Source organism: Solea senegalensis, linkage group LG10, assembly GCF_019176455.1.
Source record: "Solea senegalensis isolate Sse05_10M linkage group LG10, IFAPA_SoseM_1, whole genome shotgun sequence".
NCBI classification, from domain to species: Eukaryota; Metazoa; Chordata; class Actinopteri; order Pleuronectiformes; family Soleidae; genus Solea; species Solea senegalensis.
The window spans coordinates 7,314,244-7,337,513 of NC_058030.1; the positions used below are offsets into that span (position 1 = coordinate 7,314,244).

General features: G+C 40.1%; 2 protein-coding genes across 6 annotated transcripts in view; both read left to right on the forward strand.

The window, feature by feature from the left end:
- Window positions 1-23,270, forward strand: part of LOC122776381 (receptor-type tyrosine-protein phosphatase zeta-like) — a 940,026-nt gene that overhangs the window by 496,339 nt on the left and 420,417 nt on the right. The window lies entirely within an intron of this gene.
- LOC122776392 (NT-3 growth factor receptor-like) overlaps window positions 1-23,270 on the forward strand; it is a 95,245-nt gene that overhangs the window by 17,193 nt on the left and 54,782 nt on the right. For both annotated transcript variants that reach the window (XM_044036910.1, XM_044036911.1), the window contains exons 2-3: window positions 10,600-10,674; window positions 13,758-13,829. In XM_044036910.1, the coding sequence (XP_043892845.1) occupies window positions 10,600-10,674; window positions 13,758-13,829 (147 nt within the window). The remainder of the gene's footprint in view (window positions 1-10,599; window positions 10,675-13,757; window positions 13,830-23,270) is intronic.

Consider the following 23,270-nt stretch of genomic DNA (forward strand, 5'->3'; position numbering starts at 1 on the left):
AGCCTCTCAAACCCATGTTGTTATCTCCTTGTGGCATCTGTCAGAAAAAGAGCTGGGCTCTTCAAAGTTGTGAAACACAAAGTTAAAGAACTGAGACGCAACAGTTTTTCTTTTGTTTTTGTATTTTTGAATTATTTTGTGTCTATGACCATGGTGAAATACGGCTTCCTTTTCCTTTTGCTCTGCAGGGGTTTAATCGCTGCTGTGTTCTTTACGAGGGTTTACAGGAGATCCTTAATTTCCACTCAGAGGGCTGCTGGCGAACAGCAGAGGTTCAGCACTGGACAGCTCCCCAGTGTGAGTCTGCTGCGGAATACATAGAGGACGGCTGATGGAATACCTACGTGGGTGCATAGTGGTTGCCATGGTTACCTTGGCGAGAGCCCTTGCATTTGTCCAGCTCTAGTAGTTGCAAAATAAATTTGGATTGTTATCGTGTTAATGGAAACAGGCTTTCATGTGACATTTTCTCCTCTTTTGTTCAAGTAATTTAATCCCAGAACACTCTCTGTTGTCTATGAGGAAAATGCATTCTATGAAAGGAAATTTAACCTTTCCTCTGAGTCTCCTTTTAAGTTACTCTGTTAAGACACTGTTTTGTTGTTTTTGAAGATCGAGAACAAACACAGAGCTGTGTGTCGTGTGTGACATAAAGAGCAGCAAACATCATAATAATCAAGAAACCACTTGTAAACCTTTCGCCTTGTCTTTCAAGGTGAAATGGACATTTTTTTGTCATTATGAAGATAATTGTGATAGCACAGTGTAATAGTAATAGAAAAAAAACGACACATACACATTTAAATTGTCTTTCTTTCTCTATGTTATTCTCTTAAGTTAACGTGTAGCACTACATGGAAAATGTCGTTGAAAGGAGAAATAAATGAGTGTTTTGCTGCTGCTGCTGCTGCTGCATCACAATAATATTGTGGATCACAATTACTTTGGTCAAGATAATCGTGACATGGAATTTTCCCATTGCTACACATCATTCCCTCATTCTCTTATAACCGTATTGTTAGTAGTTGGCACTGTTGTGTCACTGACTTTGCTCTACTGACAAAAGGTCACTTTGGTTCAAATGTGACAGCGGCGCGTCACCATCTCGTTATGAGCAGAAACCAATATAGCCTCATTTAGAGTCGGAGACAGATAGAATTTACGTAGATCCAGAGAGTGGAGGGATGAACCCGCACAGCTGCACTGCAGAGATGCGGCTGTCCTCATTCTTTCTCCTCCTCTGTCTCACACACATTTCTCCAAGCTTTGTGCTGTGTCGGAATGCCCTGCAGAATCATCTAACCTCCACATTTTTACTCTCCACTAAAGGAACAAATCCTGTGTGACTGGAATATGAGAGGAACAGTTCTTTGAGAGAATATAAAAGAAGCAAGGCTTGCCTCAAACCCACTGTCATGCTCCCACATCCCCCTCTTTGTATAATTTAAAGCTTTTTTATTATTAATTAAGGTGATTGCTTCAAGCAATCAGCCTCCTGTCCCCTTTACATAGTTTCCCTTTTTCCAAAATACATGTTTTTGAAAACCAAAGTAACTGCAAAAGTGCATTCTAAAACGTGTGTGTCTGTCGGTGTGTGTCTGTGTTTGTCCGTGCACGTGTGTCTAATTTGAATATTTTCTGCACTTTGAATGTCCCGAATGTATGCAGTCAGTATTCTCCACACACTGGTTTGACTCCACAGTCAGCAAGGGCTTTGAAAAATGAAAGCATAGCCGGATGAAAAGAGACTCGCAGCTGTCACAGTGCTTTAAGGTAGCAACTGTCTAATGTCAGTGTAAGGTAGAGGGAAGGAGGAAGTGGAGGGAAGACAGACACAAGGGAGGGCAAAGTAATTAAATGTCAAAATTTCAAAGGCAATTTCGTTACGTAAATACCATACTTTCATACTTGTTGCCTTTATTCAGAGACCTTTAGTTAATGGATGTGGACTGATGCTTTGGCTTTTTTTGTTTTCAGTGCAGACAGAGTTCACAACTTAACCGGGACATGAAGTGACACAGACACACACACACACATGCAAGTGGCAACTGGTAAACTGTAGGAATCTCAGCACCCGTTTGGAGGCGTTAACCTTCGTGATTTGGCCGGTACAATGCTGACCTTTTGCAAGCTAAGGTTCAGAGGCGGCGTCACCTGCTACGGAAGCTGAGAACAGCCATAGTCACTACGATAATTTGTCTGTTGGTCTCGAGATCATGACATAATCAATTCAGTATCAGGGGATAATGGCTCCCACAGTCCAAAAACACGCACATTTGGGGATTAGGCAAATTGGACACTCCGGGGACATGAACCGCTCACATCATCTGCACCGCTTTGGACCGCTTTCATGCACAGACATCCGTCTGTGGAGAGACGGAGAGGAGGTAGAGGCTTCTGATCAACTCGGGTGGTTGATTAATGCATATCGCATCTCAGGTAGCACAGACACTGTCTGAGAGACCGCAGACACAGAGGAGCGACGTGTCGTAGCTGCACGTCAAGTGAGACTGTGTGCTCATGTCTCATAACTGTCAACTCCTGGTGCTTCTGGTTCTTATCTTTAAACATGAGTGTAGGACATTCTTAAAGGTTTAAAGGTTTTCCAGACGCTGGCTTTACAGCTTTGTTTTTTTTTTATTACCAGTATTATCATCTTCTTTTGAGACCACACTGTCGGTGTAGTAGTTAGCACTCTTTGCAGCAAGACAACCCAGTCGGAGCGAGGCCCTTTCTGCATGGAGTTTGCATGTTCTCCACGTGTGTGCGTGGGATTCTCTGGGTTCTCCAGGTTCCTCCCACAGTCCAAAATGTTATTGTTTTTTTTAAAATGCAGATTTTGTTGTGGATGAAGTGGTAGAAGATGAGAGAAAATGATTTCCTTTGTTCTCCATCTTTTCTCTACCATTTTTCACCCAGCCAGCTGGACTCACCGGGAAGCAACCAGTTTACAGAAGACATTTTCAACCAGTGGCGCTGCCCCCCTGGCGGCCAATCACTATATTGTTACTTCCGTTTTGGTGTCAGGCAGGAAACTGGAACAAACTGCATTCATTTTGTTTTTCTTTTCTATGAATACACACATTTTCAGCACTTAGTCCAACTCTCTCGTCCTCCTTCTGCCAAGCCCTCCCCCTCTGTCTCGATTTCGCTTGCTGGGGTGCACTGGTGGTTTAAACACGATCCCATTGACAGGACATTCTGTAAACATGTAAATACTAGCAAATGTGGTTAAGTTGTGTGAGGAAATGGTTTTTCGGAGACACAGTCAGACGAAAACGTGCAATGTCATGAGACATTATGGATTCGATAACGCAGATGTCCGCGGCTTCCCAACAATACAACAATACTGCCATGTTTCAGTGAGTCTGAAAAAAATATCAGCCCCATCCGTTAAGGAATGGATATATTGCTGTTACAACAGTTTTGAGATTGGACATTTCACCCTGGGCTAGCAGCTGTGTAAGTAACATTAAATTCAATCTAGCATCAAACCAACACTTCTGTGTCAGGGCCATGCAGTAAAAGCAGCCTCTTATGATGTCTGGTGGGCAGTCATTTATTCCTCCCAACTCACTGGTGTAAAACACACACACACACGCACGCACGCACAAAGACAATGTCATACCCAAAATCCACTATTTCAGCATCAGCATGTCCTCCACAAAGTTAAAGTGAAGCAGTTGTGTGTTTCTCCCCCGCACAAACTCACACGTTTGTCCATCACTTTAGTAAATGGAGCTTCATGAATATTTAGTAAGGGTGAAATTTAACACGGCAATCAATTCATCCCCTCACACCTTACACACACACACATACCTGCAAAACACGGGTTTAAATACAAGCCATTCTTTATTTGCCAACTCTCTGTCCCTTTCTGTTTGTTCACCACTTTTTTTCCTTTTTTTTCCTCAAACCCTCCTTTTCCCCTCACGTTACTTTCACTCCCTCATTCTCTTTCTGTTCATGTCTGGCTGATTGTAAATAGTGTGTGATAGCTGAAGATGGTGGAAGCAGCTAGTTGGCCCCAGGAGGCCTTTCTTTCTCTTAATGACAGGTTGGCTTTCTGAACACATGAATATATTAGTGGAGAGGGAGAGGGAGAGACTTTAGAGGTCTACAGAGAGAGAGAGAGAGAGTTGGTAAAGGATTTGTGAAGGACACACGCAGAATAATGTTCACATAAATCTAGAGAGCAGAACATGCAGAATAGTCAGAACTAAAATCAAACTTGCAGTGACTTACAATGACAAAGGTGATGCGGCATCGCGGGTAATTACTGCAGCATTCCTTTCTCATGACACATTCTGTATCATTCTACTGATACGAAGAATTTAGACACAGTGGATCATCGGTGTGAGATGTGGCATTCGTGTAGAAATTCAGTCCAGCATCAAACCAACACTTCTGTGTCAGGGCCATGCAGTAAAAGCAGCCTCTTATGATATCTGGTGGGCAGTCATTTATTCCTCTCAACTCACACACACACACATGCACAAAGACAATGTTATACCCAAAATCCACTATTTCAGCATCAGCATGTCCTCCATAAAGCTAATGTGAAGCACTTGTGTGTTTCTCCCTCACACTAACTCACACACGTTTGTCCATCACTTTAGTAAATGGATATTCATGAATATTTAGTAAGGGTGAAATTGAGGAATTTGAGGCTGTTCATTATTTGTTTGTAAATAAGATACTTAATTAAATCCAAAACAAAGGAAGTTGGAGTTCTTGTTGTCTAAAGGTCTGTATGCTATTATTTTTCTTGTGCGGCCCACTTGAGATCAAACCGTGCTGGCTGCTGAACTAAAATGAGTTTGACACTCCTGATATAATCTATCACTTGGTCATTAGGTCCAAATTCATGATCATACTTTTTTTTATATGGCTGATATATTACAAATGCCAGGAAAAGCGAAACCAATGTGCCGGTCAAACGTATGAAGGGAACCAAGCGTCGCGGTGCAGCTCCTACATGGTCAAGCTAGAAACACTGAAGTCCGTTGATTTGCTGACAGAGAATTGTCAACAAAATTGCGACAATAGGGGAAAAAAGGGCCTGCAGGCTTCCCTCAAACAAGAGCGTGTCGCCAGCCTCTTGCCAAGGAGAAGAAACATAGAATGCTGCTCGTGCTCCACCGTTGCTCTTAATTTACTGTGTCACGTTCTCGTCCTTTGTGGAATTTATTGGCGCGCGACGCTGTGTCGCGCTGATATGACTCACGCTATTTGCGTAACTGTCACAGCTGCATAAATTGCTATGTAATTTACATATCCACCCTACACACACACACACAAACACACACACACACACCCCGCGGTGGAAACACAAGCCAGATCAGGATGTACTGCTTCACACTGCACTTTGGTGAACTGCACTATACAGTATAGCTAAAATAGGTTATTTGTTTTTTATTGCCTGACAGACATTATATGAAAAGGTCTCTATTAATTATCTATCAGTGGTGAAACCTGTGTGAAAGTATCTGTGATGACATGGTTATCCATTTAGACAATGTTACATTGCTGGTTTGCTATTTAAAAACCACCTGTGCGCTTTTGTCTTGGCCCTTTGTTCTTTTTTCTTTTTTTCCTCTCCGGCAGTATTATTTCTCTCCCTCTCCTTCACTATTACACTTTGGAGGCAGCGTGTGTAGGAGGCTGCTGTTATGTTGCAGTTCCTCCTCTGTCCTGGCAGGCAAACATTGATGGTTTGTGTGGGTGAGAGAGGTCTGACTCTTCACACACTGCCAAGATCAGGAAGGAAAGGGAAATCTGGGGTGGGGGGGTGAAACCGTAGTAAGGCTGGTGCATCAAAAACTACAAGAAATTAATTAATTATTCAAATGTGTGGCTAAATAAAAATATTTTTGTCTTACAGTGAGCTTTGCCCATTTAACACTTTAAAGTATGATGAGTCTTCTCTTTTTTGTTTTTCTTCAGCACAGTCTTCTCTTTTTTGTTTTTCTTCAGCACATTCAGTACTAAGAATTGTAAATCCATCCATCCATCTACTTCCGTTTTGTGGAGGGTCCATCACAGGGCCACATATAGAGCAAACAACCATCCACTCGCACACTCAGTCAATTTAGAGTGACCAACTGTGGGCTGAAGCCAGAGAACCCAGAGAAAACCCCCACACACACGGGGAGAACATGTAAACTCTGTGCACTAGGGCTCGAGTGCTAACCAAATATGTCACTAAAGTGTAAGCTGGTCTGAATAAAAATCACCCACACAAGCTATTGTGTAAATAAATTGGGTTTTCCTGAACCAGAAATCACATTACATGTGACTTTCTGGTGATTAATAGAAATGAGATGATGTGAAAATTTCATGTGTAGATGATGCCCAAGAAGTTTCACTGCAATCATTGTACACACACACACAGAAGGAACAGAAAGGACACAGAGACTTTATACTGTGAGGGGGAGGGGCGACAATTACAAACAGGTGTGACTCGTTAGGTCAGCTGCAGGTAATCAAAGAAGCGGGAAACACTGAAGACACATGACACACGACAAGCTGTGAGTTTCCAAGGAAAACAAAACAAACGAACGTATCCTCCATTGTCCTGATAATGGCAATGTACAAGGATTAACTTTTTATGTGAGTGGTCTCTCTGTGCAAACTAAATTTCCATTCCATTCCAATACGAATGTGGTTATAGGATTAAAGCACAGGGAGTAATCTATAAGGATTAAAAGCAGGAACGTGCTTGTATGCATTGGCGTTCAACTATACAGTATAACTTTAGGTCTTTTCCTTCACCCTCTCATGTTCTCTTCATATTGCAAACATCTTAAGGCCACATGCATGAATGGAATTAGAATTGTCTTTAAATTGAGATGCACACACGGCAGACTGTAAGGACACAGCTGCTTTTTTCAATACTTTTCTTCTTCTTTCAGGCGTAAAGTTTTGGATGGTTTTCAAGGAAATAGGTTCATTTAAAATAATAGGTTGGTACTGACGGATCTTTTTTTCATTTGGGGTGGATTTAATTTAATTTAATTTTATAGTTTCATTCAAGTTTTAAATGAATTTTTCTAACATTGGGCCACTGCCATAGGGAGCCTGTTCCAACCTACAGACACTAAACAAAGCACTACAGAGGCAAACAGCACAGACTCACATGAGAATAAAACAGATTAGACTGAACCTTACTGAACACAAAATGATCATTATTAATCTGACACACAGGACTGGGAGCTCGGAGACTAGTACACAAGGGAGGACGAGATAATTGAACAGAGGTGAAACACATCAAGGTGGGGCGCTGACAACCGCAGGGGACGGAAACGTGACAGCGACAAGGCGTCACTAACAACAGACGCGGTGTAAAACAAGAATTAACGAAGTAAACGCCATAAAGATAAAACCAGGTGTAGATTATGTGTTGCTGGGAATTCTGGGAAATGTTGAGCACGGCTGCCAGCAAGGACACAAGGAAAAACTGAGTTTGTTCGACGGACTCTTTCAAATAGAAGCAGAAGTCAGCGTTAGCCTTGAGAACCGCTCACTCCCTGCACCAAAGTCATTTGACTGCACCCAGGATTTGTTGATCCACTGCTGCCTCTGTCAGTGAGTTGTGATATTATGACTTTGGTGGAGGACATTTTTGGTTTGGATATATCTAAATGACACAGACCGACCGAATGATGAGCGGCAGACATGTCAGATCGTCCCGGGTCTGGCAGGTTTCATCTGATTCACAGGTGTTAGTTTCCAAAACAAAAATGATCTAAATGCATTTTCAATTCATTCTGACAAGGGACCTAATCTTCACGGTCGAGTTATTAATAATTTTCAAAGCATGGGGAGTTTGTAATTTAAAAGGAAATGAGTTTTTGAATTCGAATTGCTTCAGTTGAGACAGCTTTTTTCTTTTTTGTTTACTGCGAGTTTCAAGGCTATGTGTTCATTCCAGACTCTAATCTATGTAAAAACACACAAACTGTGTTGCTGCAAGCAAGAGAGAGATTTAATTTATTTCCAACCATGTTCCTTTTTGACACTAGATATTGTGTGACTTCTTTTATTTTCAGAGATAAAAAGCTGTGAGAGTGTGCACGGACTGTGTCTCATCTCTATGATTAGATCTACCAAAGCACTACATCTGGGTTCGTGTGTGTGCATATTTGTGTGTGTGCTTCCAGTTGGACCAGTAACTGGTGTGTTAGTGGCAATTTAGGCTTTGAATTAGATAATTGATCTGTCATTCAATTAGTCTCAGTTGTCTCTCAAGGGGCAGATGCTGCCGTCGGGTAAAAATGAGCTCAGCCAATCAATGAACAGCTCCCACTGGGTCTGGAATGACAATAGCTATGTCCCTGCAGTCTGTAGGTCTGCATGTGACAAACCAGTTTGGTGGTTTAGGACAATAGACTAATCAAATCTGGAATTTGTATGCTCATTATACTCATTTTATTTCATCAACTGGACTAAAGATAAAGCCATTAAAAGTTACCTTGAACATGGTGTACTTGTAACCTCTAGAGTCGGTGATGAGTTAAGCTGAAATATTGAGGATTGTGTGCAGTATGATACCATATATTAGATGATTGGTGGTAGATATCTAAATGTTACATGATAGATGGTCCACCGCACCTGATTCGGAGTGGGTTGTGCAGGCTTTTGCGGTGCTTGATGGCAAGCTGACTGTTTGAATCAGGTGTGTTGGAGCAGGGAAACACTGTCTTAGCCCCTTGCCTAAACCTTAACCATCACAACTAAATGCCTTACATGAATCCTAACCTCAACCCCATTCTTACCTTAAAACCAGGTCTTAACCCTGTAAAAGCCCTTTTACATGTGACAGAAAGTTAAGGATCAGCCAAAATGACCCAACCACAATGCAAATCTTAGCCATAAACTTAACCACTGCCTCAGAGATTGGGTTCTGCCTCTTTAACAAATGCAAGTACACACACACTGTGTGAGCTAGTAATATGTAATATGCTTTTGGTCACAATACAAACCGTCATGGCCCACAGACCAATGCCACCAGTGAACTCGGAGGCTGCATTTGGAGCCTGATTGTGTCACAGCACAGCAAATCACTGGTCCTATTTTGCAGGCTCCTCCAAATGCTTCTTTTCATTACCCTTCCCAATCGATACCAAGTCTCAATGTACAACAGAGTTTTGTTTTGAAAGGAGATGAAGGTCCAAATAACACACTTTTAAATAAAAGTACCAGGCACCAATTCAACCCATCATGTGTGTTACAAATCCCCCGAAAACACAAGTATTTTTTTTAAATATTCACACACTATGTGAGGCGTCATCAGTTATGTTATAAGGCAACAGTATAAGGGGAAAATCACTGTAGATCAAGCCATCTCATTTCAGCTTAGCCTTCACAGACTTTCACTGGCCGCACAGACAGTGCCCTTCAAAAGAGGCAGTCCCTGAATTTCTAGTCTCTCACATGTGTAATAGTTTACTACAAATGGGTAAAAGGGCATGGTATTGACCTGTAGTACTTCTTGTGGTATCACTGCCCCCTGTATCACCTAATATCAAAAATGTAATCAAATTTGATACCCGAGGAGTTGATCTTATCAGCGTCTATAAGCCAAGACGCTACGCTGTTTGACTGGGATCTAACGATGCTTGTGATCTACTTAACATATGTGTGTTGATGTGTCTGTGTTGTTGTTTTTTGGGCGATTAGTGCTTGTTTGATGAATGAAATTAAATTTCAACAAACAAAAAACAGATTTGATAACATTTATCAAAAAACTATCCTTCAGGAATCTGCATTGATGTCCAGGTGTTGATACTTACTGGACATTTTTAATCAGTTCCCAGCCCTATTCAAAATCCAATGGTAAAGATTGCAAGAAGGTAAATATTTGAGTTACTGATTAGTAATTATAAACGGTCTCATGTGGAGCTACTGTCACACACGGTCTTTAAAAGCCTTGCATGTGTTTTCCACTGTAAATAGCAAGACAGTGTGACGTGGACTACGAGTGGAGCCTGTACGAGCATACATTCTCAGCCTTCTGTGTGTCCACTCAAATCATGTGGGCTTAAGTATGTGGGCTACAAGTGGGCCACTTGTAGCCCACAGTTAAATCCGGCCTCCAAGTGCTATCTCTAGGTTACGAGATTGTTTAAAGAACAAAGGTTGCGTGTGTGTAATTGTTTTCAAACCCCCCTCCCCCCCTTTTTATTTAGTAACCAAATGCAAACGTTAACTACAGTTCAACTCTACGGATACCCGTCACTGACGCTAATAAAATAATAGAATTTAGTGCCCAATTTACACAATTATAAAAGTCTATTGCTTACCTATTAAAAAAAGAGAAAATGGCCTCTCCATCAGCACAGTAATAAAAAGCTGGCATTGGCAGTGCGATCATTGGTTGTGTGGACACAATCACACATTTTCTGTGCAGGATGTACAAATGACATGTTTCCATTGTTTGCTTAAAAAGTGATAAAATGATGGTTCGTCTACAATTTAATATGCAGACTCATGTCATATATGCACATGCTGCAGTTATGAACCAGTTCATCAGTTTGTCAAAAAAGTGTCAATGAGAGTCATTAACTGTTTTGTTTTTTTCTCCTTCTTTCCCTGCAGACACATTGAGAACTGGACGGGTCTTCAAGTCTTGAAGAACATGGACTTGGAACTCTACACTGGCCTAGAGAGGCTGTAAGTGCCAACTCATTTCTTTCACTGCTTTCAGGCATGCACTGAAACCATGGACATTATCCGGAAATTCTCCTGCCTGCTTCCATACTAATCTCTGGATAATATCTGAGTGAGCTCAGGTGAGAGTGCAGCAGCAGAAACAGTCGGGGAATGTGTAACCATCCATGCTTCACCTCCTCGCCTGCCTGCTGTTGTGAACACATCACACCAAGATCATTTTCTGCGGTGCTTCCTTAAACATCAGCAACAGCAAACTCCAGAGCATGTGCAGACATTTGGAGTTCATGTCTGCAATCATCTTTTGTGTGTCTGTTTGTTTACGATGTGGTGTAATATAGCAGCAGATTTCCACTGCTGCTGCTGCTCCTCTGTTCCTGTGCATCAGACTAATGCCTGCACAACAGTTTCCCCCAAGGTTTCAGAGCAGTATAAAAACATAGTGCTGATAAGAGACAAAAAAAAACCCCACAATTAACAATTGCCTCTGTTGCCTAAAGCAGTTGGATAGCTTGTAAAATTGCAGTCCAGTTAGTCATATATTCTCTCTATGTTTCACTATTCTCTTTGTACTTTACATTGACTTACTCAGTTTCACAACTGCATGGACAGGAGGATCAATGGTGCTTTAAAATAAATAGTTCTATTGTACATGTTAGTAAGTTAGGCTGTACTTTTTAGCTACAAAGTGCTTCTGAGAGAACATACTACTTTTCATTCAAAGGAATTATGAATTAGCATATATACCTGATTTGTCTGTGTTTGTTCTTGAAAACTTTATTCAAGAGTGGATGAATTCTTATTCAGACCTGGTATTAACAACTGCAATCACATGTAAAAATGTATAAATCCCACTGCATTTTTTTTTTTACAGTGAAACTCATTTCTCAGTTACCATGCATTGATTTATTTTTAGTCACTGACAACATCTTTCATATATGATTCATTTTTCCCTGTGCTTGAAAAACGTATTTTATGTTACAGCTCTGGGCGCGTTTTGATTGACTCAACCCTTCTTGACTTGTTTCTTTCTCGCTACCTGTCGCTCGTACACACACACACACGCTGTTCGGATTTTTAAAATGTAGCCCTCCGTAAAGGCCTGACAGGAAGCACACTGCCCATTGGTAAGTAGCAGCAGCTAACTGGGAAATACGATGTTTAGCTTATAAATACATGTGCTGTGTTAATGTTTACCGCACTGTTGGGCAGCTATCAGTCATAAGAGTTAGTCAGGCCGTCATAAGAGTATTAATTAGCGTTTGCGATTAGCGCTCGGCTAGTATTTCCGCTAGCATTTCGGCTAGCGGCCGTTAGCATTGTTGGTTAGCGCTGGGCTAACTCCGTTAGCATTCTCAGCTATTAATGTTAGCCAAGAAAATAGTATTTTAATTAGTTGGGTCTGCTGTGTTGTATGTAATTCATGTAATTTTTATTTATGTTGTTATTATATGTAACTTTTTGTATTTGGTTTGATTGTTGTTTCAGGTTTATGACCTATGGTCACCTGTAGCCTTTGATAAAAAATAAAAAGAAGACAAAGGACAAACACGAATTATAGCATTTGTGTGCTTCCTGTCAAGCCTTTTCGGAGGGATAAATTTAAAAAATCCAAACACATACACACAAACAGTGTCAACAGATACATCTGTACACTGAGACTGAGACTAAAAACATTGTTTGTGCTCTTACTAACAGATGGGATATGCTGTATTTGCATTCAGTGTCAGGGAAATTAGATCTCATTGAGAGTCTTCACAGGTGTGAACCATCTCTTTGGATGTGTGTGATAATACCAGGTTTGAAACAGGTCCTTTGCGTCATTACCCACCGTTTTCCAAGGTCTTCAAGAAAAATGTGGTCAAATGTGGTTTTTGTGTAACCCTGCTTGCAGGGTGAAAAATGTAACCTCTTTTACGGAAAGATACTTATTATTCCATAATTCTAGTCTATTGCAGTATGGTCAAACCTACAAGCAGCACTGTTAACTTAAAGGTTAAAATATTACTCTTCTTCTCTGGCTGTGGTCCAGTGACGGCTAAAAACAGGCAGTGAAAAGCAGAGGATTTAAGTTCCATTGAATCTGAAATGAGAGCAGGAGCACATATCCTCCTCTCTGTGGAAAGATTCCAGTTCTCCAGATGGGCACAGACACTGGCTCCTCTCCAACTTATAACTAACTGATTAAAACTAAGCTGCAGTTCTGCTGCAACTTCATTTTCACCTTAATTTCCAAAGGAGCTATTGTGGGAGATACTGCCAACAATTGGCTGACTGTCAGACTCATTTTAGCCTTCATTCTTAAAGTAGTTAAAATTGTTATCTAGGTTATTTGCTTTTCTTCTCACTGCAAATAAAGTAACGCACTGTTAAATTAAGAGAGGACACATTTGACCAGTGATGTTTCTGAAGGCAAAAGATATTTTTGACTCAAAATGAGAGGGTTTGGGCCACATGACGCCTTCCCTTAGTCTCAGTTGGATTAGGAGTACAACAGAATGCATCAATTGGCAGGATCTAGAAAATCGGTCAACCTCCCGTTGTCTCTCATCTTTGAAGATTTTTTTTTTTTGCCAGTATTTTTTGGTTTTCTTGTCTGTGAGCACATGACTCGGCTGTCAGAGGCACCAGCTGCACACAGTCTCACTGGAAACACCTCTCCTCCTGGCACCTCACGTAACACCTGCAGCATTATGTACTGTGAACCCTTATGTATGGATCATATGCAGAGTTATGTAGATGGTGCACTCATCCATGTGCTGTGAACACGATGCTGTTTGTAGGAGTCACGCACGGATGTTTATTTGTCACTGTCTCCAGGATTTATACAAAATCAACAACTTTGACTGTGGATGTGATTTAGAAATAGCCATCTTCTTTACTGATGTCCTCTATTTATTTAGTATTATTTTCTGTCTTGCCTTTATTTGTGCAAGTCTTTCTTCTTTGACTCAGCATTTTTTTTGGTGGTTCTACCTCTACAGTACCTGACTATGATTCATAGAAATGCACCTGAAAGATATTCACCCATGTTCTTGTCTTTTCTCCTTTGTGTGTGTGTGTGTGTGTGTGTGTGTGTGTTACAGCACAATTACAAAGAGTAGCCTGCAAACAATCCGTGCTAATGTCTTCTCCAAGAACACCCATCTGCGATACATGTGAGTATGCTCTCTCTCTCTCTCTCCCTCCCCCTCTCTCTCTCTAATACACACACACAAACTCTATTGGCCTATACCCAATTCAAGCCCTAATCTTTCCCTCAAAAAGCCCTTTAAACATTCAAAAAGTCCTTAGATAAGCCTGAATCAAAACTTGAGACACACGCACAGTGGCATACTGTGGTTGTTAACTCACATCTGCTTTAGGCAGTCCACATGTTCTGTCTCAAAATTATACAATGATCAGGTAAATATTAGTGTTGTTTAACATGGCTTGAACAGAAACAGAAAGAAGTACCTCATGTAAACTACATCATACACGCAGTGTGTCAATGAATTATGTATTCTCCGAGAAAATCTATTCCTCACAAAAACTAAATCAGGATTGTACTTCACCTGTGTGGGGACATGATTTTTGTGAGACACACGTGTAACACACGTTTAGGTGCATTGTAAAAAGCACCTATGATGCATGTGAAATGTGATCCATGGGGACATTTTTGGAGGCGATCTGGACACATGAACATGAATATTAACCCTTTTTACACAAACGCAATTTACATCACCGTAGTTACGCGACGGTTTTTGCTATTGGAAAAATTCCAATAGTTTCTGAAAGCTGAGAAGTTGCACAACAAAGCCAACGTGTGGTTGTTACGATAATTTCACTCACACTGTTGCAGGAAGCCGGAGAATCAGCGTCACCTTTGAGAGTTGGAAAAACGACTGTACATAGTTACCATTTTTTGGCCTGTTTTTGGACATTGAGACAAAGGCTCAAACAAATATTACATTAAATATGTTTCATACTGTTCAAACTTCAAATTCAACATGCAACATCTGTTGTTCGTTTACAACTACTGTGATAACCAGTGGGGGTTAGGACCAGAACACAGACTCAGAGCTGAGCAACAAACAAGGAAAGATTGGCAGTAAGGGGTAGAAGATGGCAAGGCAGTAGAGGGGTCCAAAGACTGCCGAGGAGCTGAGACGTGGGGGGAATGATGATGGCAGGTGGAGGGTAGTGGTGAGGAAGCCGGGAGAGGAGTGGGTCCAGGGAGGCTGCCTGAGCCTGGGACCCGCTCCTAGTGAGACACAAGGAAGGGAGGGGAAATGCAGGAAAAAACTGCCAGGCATGGATGTGATAAGTACAGCTTCATTTTAAATTGTTAATACACTATTTTAACATGCAGCAAATTGTAAAACAACTGCCAGATATTCAAAGTTATTCTGGAAAAATGGACAAAAGCACACTTGCGTCCCTCTTTTTTTGTTTTAAATCAGCTACTCTGCCCATTGTTCCTAACAGTAAACAAATAATTTCTTGAACTCTCTTAATGACCATATATAAAGCACTGAGCCAGATATATCAAGAAGCTGGAGGATGTGGGTTTTTATCCTCACAGATCCAGTGGATGCCGTCTTGTTGAAGTGAGATATTATGTTGCAGTACACATCTCTTCACCACATCCTTGCTTCAGTTGACTTTAAACTTTTAACAAAATGTCAACATCTCTGTCTGTTTTCTGTGTAACATGAATCAAATATGGCTCCCATATGAATAGCATAGCAAATGTGCAGACTTTGGTGTTTAGTGTATATTTTCTTTTTGCTGTATTTTTCAAATTGAGTGGTTTCTTTTTACAGAAGCTGTGTCTGAGAACAGCGTGTTGAAGGCCTCATCTAGGGCAGAAGAGTACATTTGCATGTCTATTATTGGGCATTTGGCAGGTCATAATAGTATAGTTGGCAGCAGATTAAAAAGGAACCAAGGACAAGAACATGGACTAAACAAATACACACACAAAAATAATGTGAATAAAATGACCCGGTACCGAGTTATCTCTATATAAATATGATAGTTCCACCAATTTTGTGTCCAGTTGTGGTTGTGGGTGGTCATGGAGATGAAGGCAGTTTGGAGGTCATCGAGTTATTTATTGGGACTGCAAAGAAGCTGCAGGACAAGAGTAATGCATATATTGTGTAAGATGTCCAGCTCTTTCCAGTCATGTCAAACTGTCCTTGGTCAAACCATTCATTCATAAATTGTTCCCGGTGGTTGTGCTGGCAGAGTGTGAGTGGCATGAGAGATGGACAAGCATGAGGCACAGAAATATGGTTATTCATTAATGTATACCGTAATGTCTTTAACCCTCTTATGACCATCATGACATTCAGGCCGTCTGGATTTATTTTGATTTTATGGCTGTAGAATTGTCAAAAAAATGGTCAGTGACTGAGCGCTTGTGCCCCTTTTTCCAAGATAACTTTCAATATCTGGCAGTTATTCAGCTGTTTAGGAATTACACTGAGAAGCTGACGTCACAAACGTGTGACGCTCTGGTGTATCTTGTCTGTGAATGGACGCTCGTTCCACGGAGGTCCTAAGGGCTACAGTAATGACGTAGTATATGGGCGCAAACCTTGATTTCTCTGCTTTCCCATAGTAGTTTTTTCCAGTAGAATTTTCTAGATATCACAAACGTTCTAGGAATTATGGTAATGAGAAGTATGCATGCTAAATCCTGTTGGCGACGATGTAACGGAAGGGTTATAAGTGGCTGTCAGTCAGTGGGTGGGGTTAGTGACCTTTTGTCCCTTTTCCTTCTAAGCCTGAAAATGCTTATTTTAACCATGAAGGGGCCAGAAAATGTCCTGTGCTTTTGCCCATTTTCCAGAATAGTTTACAATATCTGGCAGTTATTTATAATTTACTGTATGTTAAAACATTGTGTATTAACAATTTGAAATGAAGAAAACAATAAGTTTTATTTAGAAATAGACACTGTAGTTGTACATGAACACCAGATTTGAAATTTGAACAGTATAAAACATTTTTAAAATAACATTTGTTTGAGTCTTTGTCTCAATGTCAAAAAAACTTCCATCAAAAAAATGGAAACTATGTAGGCCTACAGGCGTTTTTCCCACTCTCCCCTCTCTGGTGATAAAGACGCTGATTTGCCAGCTTCCTGCAACAGTACGAGTGAAAGTACCATCATAACCACATGTTGACTTTGACTTGCAACTTCTCAGCTTTCAGAAACTGTTGGAATATTTCCGATAGCACAAACTGTTGTGTAATTATGGTAACACAAAGGGCACTTGCAGAAACATGTTGTCAGAGATACACTCGGTGTTGAAGGGTTATTTGTAGGGATTCGATTTCTGGTTCCTCTTGTCAGCATTCCTCTGGCAAGACACTTGACCCCAATCTTAGTCCTGGGGGATGTTCCCCTGCTCCAACACACCTGATTCAAATAAATTAGTCATTATCAGGCTTTTGCAGAGCTTGTTGATGAGCTGACTATTAGAATCAGGTGTGTCAGAGCAGGGAAACATCTAAAACATGCAGGACAGTGGGTCCTGAGGACCAGGATTGAGAAACATTGCTCTTGCTAGTTCTTTCTGCATGAAATGGAATAAATCGCCAGATCTGCAGGTGACAGCAGTTCATTTCTGTAGCATAAAACCTAAAACACAAGACACACAAAAAACGTCACTGAACAGTGTTTGTTCAAGACAATTTAACCAATGCTGCTATAATCCCACAAATGTCTAATAAGAAGAATAAACCAATGTCATTTTTTAAAAGCCCCTGAGGTGGTTAAATTAAGCCTCCTGTGAGTGCTTTTTTTGGACTTTTTTCCTGTAGCTGTAGTTGCTTTTTTTTGTTTAGCCTTTGTCACTTTTTTTTTTCTCTCACTGAGCTGACAGCTGTTTACAGTGTTTTCTCTTTCACCATTGGCTTTCAACACCAACAATTTTAATTGCCTAAATCAGCTGAAAAGCTACAGTACAGACGGTCGGCCAACAGGTACCAACATGCAGGACAAGCACTGACAAGGCTCACCTGTAGTTATTGGTGGTATGACAGCTGACCGACAGTAAATCATGACAAGAAGCCAAAACAGAAGATATTTATCATTTTTCATTAGTGCAGCCTGTAGACAAACATGGATCGTAGACATTTCTAATATTTAACACCCTGTAACACAGTAATAGGCTCCGCATGTCTGTCTCAGAACATAATTATAGTGAAACATTATTATCTCAAGACAGAATGTGAATCAAATAATTACACTGATTTAGTAAGAATCTGTACGTTAAGAGCATCTCCTCTCCCTCCTTCTCCTCCATCTTGGCATCTTGCATCCTCTGATGTAGCAAATGTCTCCAAGGAAGAAACAGTGGCCAATCAGGGCTCCAGGCAGCTCTACATGGGGTCGGCCATCTTAGTACTGCTGAGACTTCTTCAGCAGCTGGAAGTGGGCAGATGGTGTTTGTTTCTTTTGATGTGAATGGAAACGTTGCTATATATATATATATATATATATATATATATATATATATATATATATATATATATATATACATATATATAGATATATTTATATATCTATATATATATAAAAATGTGTATATGTATGTATTTATATGCGCCGGGTGTATGTTTTGTGTGTCTAGGAAACATTTTAGCCATCTACACTGATATGAAATAGTTTCCCAAATATTTGATTTTGGAAAGGCCTATCGTCTTTACGTCACAATGCATTAGAAAACTACAAAAGAGTCATGTTTCAGTGTTGCCCAGGCCAATTTTAAATTGTTGTGTTATGGTTAGTCACCCACCAATGTTTGCAATTATATGCACAGACCCTCTGCTGATGTCTTTGTGACTCTGTAGACCATACGTACTCTGCTTGCTCTATCTAGAACAATATATTGGGCCATGGGATTTGGTATGTAGGCTGCTAGACCGACATTGATCCTCATTTTGATATGAAAGGAAGCATGTAATCATGGATGCAAACATACGTAGAATGTAGAAAGTAAGGAGAGGCCTTGAGCTTTACCATTGTTAATCAGAACAAAACTTTTAAAACATTCTAAAAATTGGGTGAATTACGTGACTGTTACACCAGTAGTGAACACACACAAGCCAGGTGCACACACACACACACACCCTCTGGACACAAGTCCAATTCCTTTCCTTTTTCTTGGCCATGGGCTGCCCCATGCAGTTAGTTGTGACGCATGACAAGTGTTTATTTGATTGACAAGTGAAACAACCATAGATTACGACGCATCACATCTATGCAGACACAGACAGAATGACTGACAGTTTTAATTACTGTGGCAATACTTGTCATTTCACAGAACAGGCAGTTCTTCTGAAAATAGCCTGTGTTAGTGTGTATGTGTGTGTGTGTTTGTTTCTGTCAGATGGACCATCATATTCATGCAGTTATAAGAGTAAATGGGTAGATACAAATAAAGAAGACTTGTCACTGTGAAAAGACACAGAGATAAGACAGGTAATACCATCCATCCTTCTTTTAGTCGTATATGCAATGAAGGGTTAAACACTTTGTCAGAGTGCCAGTTTATAGGAAACAACATAAGTTGCCACTTGGTGAAAGGAGGTTGTAGTAGAGATTTGTAGTCTTGGTGGGTAAAATAGTGCCTACTAATAATGGTTTATGGTGACAGTGTTTATGTATGTGCATTTAAACACCCTCACTTTTCATATTCATGATCATGAGTTCCATGTGTGTAGGCAATTTCGAAAAGATCAACACAGTGTTTTTTTTTTAACTGTATTGATGCTAGAGTCATGAGGAATGCCAAGCACATGTTCTGAAAAAATAAATAAAATGTTGCTCTGCAGAACAATTCACTTTGGTCTACAATCAAATATCTCAAAAGCTTTTTAAAGGATGCCCTGAAATGAATATAAATTATATCCTGCTCTGGGGATTTCCTGAATTTCTCTATAGTGAAACCAACCAAGTTGATGTTTTTTGGCTTTGTGTAAAATATTCTGCAGTAATTTTACTTTAGCCTCACATTTTAGAGCATCTTATAACAAGCTGTCAAATAGCAAAAGTGCCTTTGAAGAAGAGGAATGCAGAAAGAGGAAGAACAAGTAGTAGATGGCAAAATCACCACATTCACCCACGTGTCATGTTTATATTACTGCAGATCAGAGCTGCAGCAGATAAAAACATTATCATTATATAACTATTTTATAGTTATTCATCCCATGAGTCCATGACAAATGTATCTGCTCCCATTGCTGACAAAAGCCAGATGTTTATGGGTTTTTGTTTCTAGCCAGTGGAAAATGTGATAAAGATCCTCAAGAGGATGAGATAAAAACTTGCAACTCTACTCGCAAAACAATGTGGTTCACAACATCAGAGTCTGCCACTTTAAACCAATGTGACAACATGAGACAGAGGGTTATTTCCAGCAATGGTTCTGTAGTTCAGTCCAATATTGGGTTTATTGTTGCTAAATTGACACTTTATAGGGGATGACTATATACCATTTTTTTCAGGTCCTGATATCACAGCCTTTAGTATACAATGATACTTTTTTTCAAACAAAAAATATAGTTAGGGCCCGAGCATGAATGCTAGGGGCCGAAACGGCTCCTGGCAGGAATTCATGTGAGGAACCAATTGTTATCCTTCAGATTATTATTATTATTGTTTTCATTTTTGTGGTTAACATGCATAAAAACTCTTGAAACTTTGCACGGAGGTCTGGCGAAAATGTGATATTGGCATGGCCCGGATCCATGTGACCGAATTTCCTGAAACTTGGAAGCCCAAGAAGAGCAAAAAAGTAATTTTGGCGATTTGCACCCTACATAAATGAGCAAACTCCTCTGAGCGCATTTGTACCAACATAGTAAACATGTCAATTTGTACTACACACATCAAAGACAAAACATTAATGGTAGCTTTTGAGAATTCAAAAGGGCGTGGCCACAGCAACCATAACTTTGGTATAGATTTAACGATCACCTCGAAACTTTGTACCAGACACAAAAGACTGACCCTGAACATGTCTATACATTTATTTATTTATTATTTTTTTCATTACATTTGTATTGTAATAACCTAATCATATCAATAATATCAGTATTTGTATTGGCAGATTCTTAAGTCCAGGCATTGGAATCAGGTCAGAATGGAAAACAAAAAGATTGTTGTATCTCTACTCTATGGTTGGTTATCGAGTTACAGCAAATAAGAACAGTAAAACCCAATGGTAATGATGAGGTGGAGATCTAACAGTCATTGTCACTGTAGCCAATTCATGGCTGATGAAACATAGGCAGGAAATGAATATAGGTGACTGCAGGTGAAGGGACATCATTACTTTACTATCTTTACTGAAGTAGTTTCTGCCCTTCCAGTCTAAACCAGAGTAAACCACAGCCAGCAACAACTGGGAACATAAATGTTGTGTTTGAGTCCTGAGAGGAATACGATAAGGTCCATAATCGCAACAGCAATGACTAAACATTGTTACATCACCAGCTGAATGGAAAAGGAGGGACACAGATGGTGCTGGAATCACAGGAAACTGTTGAGCTACACCAAGAACAGGCAGACATGAACACAGAAGCTGGTTCACTCTTTATTCCCTGATGGTGGATGATCATTGTAAGATGATGCTAAATTGACCTACTACTTTGACTAGTTTAAAGTTCAATCTGAATCCAGTGAAGTTCACTTTGAGTAAAACACCCATTTCCCTAATGGTTGGCATGGAGCCTATGTAGTTTTACGGGCAGCCCAGAAATGTATAATTTCTTAAAATAAAATAATAATTATTATATTAGTTGAAATACTTATAATTTATCCATCCATCCATTTTCTGTCTGGCCAGAGTCACACCCTGGCCAGTTCGCCAGTCCATCACAGGGCCACATATAGAGACAAACAACCACCCACTCTCACAGTGTCCAATTGACCTAATCCCCATTATGCATGTATTTGGACTGTGGGAGGAACCGGAGAACCCATAGAAACTCCATGCAGAAAGGCCTGGGTCTTCTTGCTGCAAAGGCAAGCGTGCTAATCACTACACCAACTGTGTGGCCCTCATAATCTATCAATAATGGAAAGTATTCAAAATGGTAATTTTATAGATACTAAGCATTGTACAGAAACAGTAAATGTAGTGTGTGTGTGTGTGTGTGGTTTTGTGTGGAGGTAATAAAATCAAAAAAAAGAGATGAGATGAAAAGAGAAGATGAAAGAAACAATGAAAAGGTTCTTCAGTCTCAGGAGGGACATGGAAGATTTGCTGGGATTTACAACAAGAACAAACTGTATCTATACAACTCCCCTCTCCTCCCCTGCTCCACAAATACCTTCTCCTTTCTCACTCTCCTCTGACTCATACCCTCACCTCCTGCCTCGTCTTCCTCTCGCCATCTTCCTTCTGCTCTCCTCTCTGGTGAGCTCCCTCTGCCTTATCCTTCTCTGCTTCTCCTTGTTGTTCTTTTCTTTTTCTTCTTCTTAATTTGGTTCTGCTATAAGTCGTCCATCACCTACTGAGAAAGAAAGAAAGAAAGAAGAAGAAAAAAAAGACAATGAGAATCCAGAGGGAAGGAGAATCCAGAGGGAGGGCGGTGATATAACATTATGTATTATGTCTTTCACCCACTGCCCAGACTTGGTAGTTTCCCATTTGTCTCATCGTCCATCTTTTCTTCTTCTTTTTTTTTTTTAAACAAACCTTGTGATAAATCACACTGTCGATGTAATGTGATTTGTCACGAAAGGTATATCATACTTCATACTGGACATGGTCAAGTCATGTGGAGTCACTTTATTTGAACCCGCAAGCAAAGTTTTTTAAGTCCACAATGTGACAGTGACCCATAGTCTCAACAAAGAGTCCAATACCAGAGGAAGGACAAGATCAGGGCTGTCAATCAGGTGTGACAAACGTACGGCCTGTGGGCCAGAAGCGATTATGATTAGAAGGTGAAATATATACTTGTAAATGGTTAAATTAGGCATACTATTGTTGAAATCGCACTTATTTCTCTTAAGACATTTCAGGGTTCATAATATGTATATTTTTTTTTAAAAAGAGGCTTACTTTCATGCAAAATGAAGGGAAACATTTTGAGTGCTTGTTGTGAATAGGCTATTATGCTATTGACTCACTTGTTATCAAATAGTGCTGTATGTTTGACACCCTTGGTCTAGATAAACAAAAATGAAGCATCTTTTATGGACATCGCTCTCTTTTAAGAAATGAGTAGTGTTAAGAAACGACTTAATGAGGTGTTAAAATCCCTGCTCCAGCCAGCATTTTTTAATATTTTTTTTAATAAAAATATTAAAAAATCACCAGAGTGTCTTAGATATGATTTTAGCATGATTTAAAGCATGACTAACATGAACAAGGGACTTGAAAAATGTCCCCTGTTCATGTGAAGTCCCCTGTTTGTGAGTGTGTCCCCTGTTCTACTGGTTACAGACACACACAGGTTTGTGCAACTATTCTTCTTAGGTCACTGCACTGACTTCCATTCAGATGGAAATCATGAACAGTGCATTATTGAACATCACCAATTAATACCTAACTCTAACCTTAACCTAACCACAATTCAAATCTTAGCCG